Source organism: Platalea leucorodia (genome assembly GCF_965183815.1).
Source record: "Platalea leucorodia genome assembly, chromosome: 2".
Lineage (NCBI taxonomy): Eukaryota > Metazoa > Chordata > Aves > Pelecaniformes > Threskiornithidae > Platalea > Platalea leucorodia.
The window spans coordinates 131058680-131065384 of NC_138824.1; the positions used below are offsets into that span (position 1 = coordinate 131058680).

At 57.0% G+C, this 6705-nt stretch overlaps 1 protein-coding gene across 1 annotated transcript; it reads left to right on the top strand.

Annotated features, from left to right (window-relative positions):
* Nucleotides 1-397: 397 nt before the first annotated feature.
* Nucleotides 398-2879, top strand: PIANP (PILR alpha associated neural protein; the record flags this gene model as incomplete). Its single annotated transcript, XM_082336769.1, has 6 exons — nucleotides 398-468; nucleotides 1211-1279; nucleotides 1429-1994; nucleotides 2155-2236; nucleotides 2477-2704; nucleotides 2858-2879. The coding sequence occupies 6 exons, from the start codon at nucleotides 398-400 to the stop codon at nucleotides 2877-2879; spliced, it is 1038 nt and encodes a 345-aa protein (XP_082192895.1).
* Nucleotides 2880-6705: the final 3826 nt, after the last annotated feature.

Here is a 6705-nt window from a genome sequence, read left to right on the forward strand (position 1 = left end):
TTTAGTTCAGGGTCGAGGAGGCTTAGTTAGGCTGCAGGTTTAGTTCAGGCGGAGCAGGAGGGGACGGCGGTAACCCCTTGGGAGCCGAGAGGTGCAACACAGCTGGCTGGGGGCTGGAGGTGCAGGGCTGGCCTCTGCGTCGACTCCCTCAGCCAAACATCCCCGTTTCTCCATCCCGGCAGCCACAGAAGGGCATGACCGTGGGTTGTCGGCATTCATGCTTTCCCCTTCACGATGAAGGAGCGAGTTGAATATCTTGAATAATTTTGTGTGTGTGTGTGTGTGTGTGTGAGCGTGTGGTCTTTGTTGCGGAGAGGATCCCGGGTCGGGCACATAACAGCTCACCGGGGAAGGGCCGGCGCCGCGCTGTGCCCAGCCAAGGGAAGGGGCAGGCAGCATGAAGGGCAGCCGTGCTACCGCCGGACCGATGCCAGAGGCTGCCGTGCGGCCGGTGCAGAAATCCAGCCGGTGGGACCAGCCCTCGCTCCCTGTTACCGCTGCTGCCGGGTGCTGCTCGGCCATGGGAGGTGGGAGAGAGAGGGGAGGAACAGGGAAGAAAGGGAGGGACGGGACAGCACAGAGGACACTGAGACAAGGGGTGTGGGAAGGTAATTCCATGTTAGCTAAGAGGAAAGTAAATACTAAATATTTGATAGGCATATTTTTGCTCTTAAATTCTTTAGTGAGGCTGGACTTTTCTCGCTGATTCACTCTCTCTTTCTCAGCCTTCTCCGTTTATCACTCTCGTGCTTCCCCTCTCGCTCCGTCACCCTGGCACACAATGAAACGGCTCTTTTTTAATAAATGGATTACACGCTCTACACTATAAATAAACACAGGAATTAAGATTCCAACTTGTTCCAGCGATAAGCAAACAAAGATGCCTAATCCCCCTCTCGGCCCTCAGACAGGAGAGTCCCCGGGGAAGCTGCGCATGTGCCTCCGCACGTGTGCTCCAGAGATTGCTCCTTGCTTTTGTGTGCATATGCTAACGCGCGCGTTCCTGCGCGGCGCTGGGGTCGGGGCGACGATGCGCCTCCATGCAGGAGAGCACGAGAGCAGGAATGGGTGCACGCCCGGGTGCACGGGCGCCCCGTTGCCCTGCCCGCCGGGGCCGGGAGCTCGCCCGCGGTGGCACACGTTGCCTCCAGGGAGAGAGCGGTCGCCACTGGGTGAGGGGACGCTGACACCTCTCCCTTTTGGTTCCCAGTGAAGAAGATGAGACAGGATCCCCGCTGAGCAAAGACGCTGTTGCATCTGAGATGGAGCCCAGTGCCTGGTAGGTTCACAGCTTCCCACGTTCGCCAGCGACGCGGGAAGATGATGGGAGCGTGGGTGGCGGGCTGCTCCCGGTGGCTCTGGGCTTGGCCTTTCAACGGGAGGAGCGTTTCAGATAAGCCTCTCTTCTTCCTCCCCCCTGCCCTGCAGCAGGATGCCTCCACTCCTCTCCTGCATCCACTCCCTGCAGCTTTGGCATCTCCTCCTCCTGGTCTCCGCTGTCCCTCCTCCCGGCGTTTGGTCTCTTCGCTCTCGGGGCCCGGCGGCCGCTCGGCCTCTTTGCGCCCGTCGGAGCCCCTCCGCCTCGCGACCCATTTGCATCTGGGACAGGACCTCGGTGCCGGAGAGGGATTCTCGCTTCGCCCTGCCGCGCCAGCGGGCCCTGCCCTCCCGGGGGGGAGAGCTGCGGCACGTCGTGCGGCTGAGGCGCCAGGCGGCGGGGGCCCGTCCCGCCACCCCTTCCGGATTTGAGGACGGCATGCCCTCCTCCCAGTACCCCTGGGCCATCGTTTGGGGCCCCACCGTGTCGGATGAGGATGGAGGGGACACCAACTCGGCCAACCCAGGCTTCCCACCGCTGGGATACACCTTTGTCTCGCCACACGGAATGGCAACGGCGCAGCCCAACTCGCACTCGCTCCTGCACAACGCGGGGCTCAACCTGCGCGAGACCCCGGCCACCCTGCGGCCCTTCTTGTTCGGGCCCCGGGGGGAAGGTAAATCTGCCCTTTGCTTCTTTCACCCCGCCGTTCCCGCAGCAGTAGCTCCATCTGCAAAATTCACGAGGGCCCCAGCAGGAACCTCCCCTTGCACTGCTGCTCTCCGGGGACCGGTGGGGGTGGCCATCACACCCCCCTCTCCCCCTCTGTCTCGCAGGTGTGGACCCCCAGCTGTACGTCACCATCACCATCTCCATCATCATTGTCCTGGTCGCCACCGGGATCATATTCAAGTTCTGGTGAGTGAGGTTTGGGCCGATGGAGGCTGTCACCACGCTGGTGTCTGCAGGTGGGTGGGCGGGAGGACTGTGGGTTTGAGACCCGTTCGTCCCAAGGGGGGGGATCTGGTGCTGGAAGCCCTCGGGAGGTTTGGCACGGGGCCACTGAGTATAGCAGGGTCCCACAAACCTCTCCGTTGTCGAGGGCTGGGGCTTGTCTGAAGGGGCACTCTTCGTCTCACCCCTTGTCTCTCTCCAAAGCTGGGACCGTAATCAGAAACGGCGGCGTCACTCGGGGCAGCAGAGCGGTGGGAGGCAGCAGGAGAGCCAGCAGCCCCTCACGGACCTCTCCCCCACCACCGTCAGCATCCTGGGGCCCTATGGTGACTCCCTGGCCCCCACGCCCGAGGCGGAGGAGTCCAGGCAGGGCCAGGAGGGTGCGGAGAAACTGGGGGGCCACGGGAAGAGCACGGCCTTCCAGCTCAACCGGTGAGTGGCCGGTGAGCCGGGGCAGGAGGGGGTGGTGGAGGACAGGGGGACAGGCAGGCTGAGGCAGGGCAAAGGTGCCAGTGGGTTAGCGGGGGCGGTGGGGCAGCGTAAGTGCCCGTTGCTAATTAATTTCCGATTCCCTTTTCCCCCCAGAATCCCACTGGTGAACCTGTGATGCTCACGGGAGAAGCAGAGCTGGCTCCCCCCACCCTCCCGTCACAGCCGGCGAGCGCAGACTCCCGCCGCCTCTGCTACCCCAGGAAAAAAAAAAAAACGACCTCCTTGTGCCACGGCCCGCCACCACCATTATTAACTAACTCCACCAGGACGTGCCTGGGCAAATGGACGAGCTGGGCCTCCTTAGCCTTCTGCTGGGGGAAGGTTGGGGTCCCCCCCCGACCCACGCAGGACAGGGTGATGAGAGGGCAGGATGGTGGGAGGGAAGACAGCTGGTGGTGGTGTGAAATCTTGGCCTCCCCGGCCCCTTTCCTAGCACACACGCAGACACACACACCCCCCAACTTGGATCGCCGTCACTCTCTCACCAGTGCATGCCTGACATCGGGGGTAGGCAAGGTGGAAAGGCGTACCCCTGTCCCCGTGGGCCCTAACCCCTCTGTGTGTCCCTTCCCATGTCGTGTGCTTTGAAGTGAACGTCTGGAGTTCAGTGGCTGCAGGATCGCCCGCCGGGGCTCAGTCTCCCCTGAGCCAGGACTCAGGTGGTGGCAGGTTCTTCTCTTCCCGAGGCCTTGGCCCTCCCGAGGGTCCCAAGGGTGGGTGAAGCTTGGGCAGAAGAGGCTCACACAGCACCTGGGCCCCCTCAGCAACCTTGAAGGAAACATCACCTCCTCCCTAGATGGAAGATATTCACATCTTTCCATTTTCTTTCTGCCTAACACTCCTCTGTTTTTTCTCTTCAGCTTGTATCTTTCTTCATCTCTCCATCCCCAATTTTCCTCTCTCAGTTCCTCCCCCCGCCACTTGTCTTGCCAGTTCAAGTTGGAAAAGGTTCCTTTAGCTTTCCAAATGTTTTGATCTCTTAGAAGCCTCCTTGCTGTCCCCCTCCACCCCCTCAGCCTCCTTCAGCAAGGTTTTTTCCGAGGAACATCATCCTATGGTGATATTCTTCAGAAAATCTGAGGCGAAGCCCTCTGCTATTCAGCAAGCGTCCTGTACGTTGGGATACTGCTGAAACAGCTAAAGCGTGGCAGGCAGATATAGCTGGGCACAAGGAACCTGAGTTTTGCCGGGCTGAGGTAGGGAATTGCTTTCAGACACTCATGCTAGAGGCAACAAGCAGCAGACGTGACTCTCTGTGCCTGGGATGACAAAGAGCAACTTAGAGTTGACCTTGGGAACACCTGGAGGGTCGCCATGTACTGCTGGTAGGTCTTTCCTGGAATGCAAGGTGACTGGAGACCCCCCAGTGCTCACCAAGGGGATATCTGAGGTGCCAGCCTTCATAAGTGTATTGGCCCAACTGGTTGGGGACCGAAACCAATGGCACAGGTATCGGTGCAAACTGGTTGCCTGAGCAGGTACTTTGGGGCTGTGGTAGTTTGTAGGGCAGGCAGCCACACCGTCAGTTACTCGTCTAACTATAGGATGCCCCATCCCTGGAAGTGTTCAAGGCCAGGCTGGATGGGGCTTTGAGCAACCTGGTCTGGTGGAAGGTGTCCCTGGCCATGGCAGGGGGGCTGGAACCAGATGGTTTTTAAGGTCCCTTCCAACCCAAACCATTCTGTGATTCTATGCGTGAGCGAGATCAGCGCGTCTCAACCTCTTCCTATGCGCGGACCCATGGGTGTCACTTTGAGGAAGCGTGAAATGGCAAATTTCAGCTTAATGACAATAGTTGCTCTCCCTTGGCTTTTGTGGACACCTTCAAAGTAATTCACGGACCCCACGCTGGCAGCCACTGAGCTGAAATGATGGAGATTGAGGTAAGGTTGCCCCTATACTGTACCGACACCGGACTGATGGGGCCAGAGATGGGAAACTCACCCACAATTTGAAGGCCCTCAGGCAGCACACAAGGTGTCTGACAAAAGTCATCCCAGAGAAAATAGCCCTTTCATCCTTTATCTCTGCAGTAAAAGCCTCTTCTTTATAGGACAAAGCACAGGGAGTTTTGTAAGAGGCCTGGTTCTGCCCATGTACCCAGCTGAACTATTAGGTGATCCCGGGCCCCATCTGACTCACCGTGAAGGACGTTTAAACGAGAGTGTAAATTGCAATAAGCTTCGCAAAAAAACGGTAGAGATTTGGAGACAATGACAGGTCGAATAAAATTAGTGGCTTATTAAAAGCACAGAATGGCTGAAAGATGTAGGTGGAAAAGGACTCCAGAGGTCTCTAGTCTAAGCGCAGGTTAAGTCTCCGCTTATGGCAGGGGATGTTCTTGCTTTACCGTAGATCGAGCTGTTACTGAGCCTTTTCCTTATTCAGGCTCCATTCAAGGCTTTGGTGGACATTGAAGCTGCAGCTGCACAGAGAAGGGGGCAGATGGCTGTTCCTGCCCGCTGCTCGGGGCTGCTGGCACGTCGGCGCCGGAGGAGGCCACCCGCACGCAGTCCGCAAGAGGCTGCGCTCCTTATTGCTGGCAGTTTACAATATAATGCCTTGAACTGGTTTAAGTAATCTTCCAGGCCAGATTAATTAGATTGCTCTTTGATCAATAGCGCTTGTTGAAACAAGGCCAGAGTTTAGACTCTACCACTTCAAGGGCTGTGCTTGGACTTTCCCTTTCCACACGCTGCGTGGAGAGAAGGTCCGTAAGAAAGCGGCAGGGCACCACAGAAGGCGTCGTGAAAACGTTTTCCAGCACTTGATGCTGGCCAGGCTTTTGTAAACTCTGCAAACAAATCAGATTTTGGTGTTTTGTTGTTTTTTTTTTTTTTTTTCCTTCCTTTAATGTGTCTCTGTTTCTGTTAAAAGTACCTCCAGGGAGTGAAACCTTTCACGGACGCTGTGGTAAGGGGGAAGCTGGGGAATGCAGTAGAGAAAATTCGTACAATGACAGAAACTTGGATACGCTGAACATCTTTTCCAAGACCAATTTTTCTAGCCAAATATGTTTTTATGACTGTCATTCACTCTTTCACACAAAACAGGTTAGATATGGGAAACAACTTCATCGTCCTGCCCAAACTTTCATTGCTGCATTTTGTCCCTGGAACAAAACATTCAAAACACGTGTGGACATACGAGCTTCTTCCAGTCAATAAATAATCTCACTGGATCTGGTTTTCTCCATGGCTGGAGCCTTATAAACCATCTTCCCCCAGGCAGAGCAGAGCCGGAGCATGCCTGCAGGCTCTTCCCTGGCCCGAGCTGATGTTCTGTGCGACGCGCACGCGGACAGACTGACAGCACCAAGCACCAAGCCAGGGCAGAGGCCGGTCCCTTCTCAGTCACAGCCCATCAGGTTTCCCTGCCTTCTAAGTGACGGCAGGAGAAAGATCTGGATTCATTTTTTTCCCAGTGGAAATTTTACAGAGGGAAAGGTGTGCGGGGAAACCGACTGGAAATGTTCATAGCCTTGGGTTGAGCCTGCCCAGCGTTTCTGTGCAATTGAAAGGGAAGGTCCGGGCGGGCTGGGTGAGCTGAAGGAACCGTGTCCCTGCTGAGCTCCTGGAGGGGCCTGGCTTTGTTAAGGCAAGGGTGGTCTCTCTGTGAGCGCAGTAGGAAAGAGGGAAGGTCTGGGGGAGGATGTCTCCCAGAGAGACCACAAGGCCAAATCCTCCTTGGGCTTTCCCATCTGGCCCGTTGCGACCGGTAGGCAGGGGAGCAGACCTCTGGTGTGTGCTTCCACACCGCTCCCCCGGTCCAGTTTCCAGGGACTCACATCCAGCCAAGCACCCCACAGCTTCAGAGAGGGCTATCTACCTCTTCCTCGACGGCACCTAAGTGCCCTTGCAAATCTGGTCCCTTCATTCCCCACTCCCGATAAGGAAAAACGCTTGGAAAGGAGCGGTTTGTTCATTCCCCGCAAGTTCTCA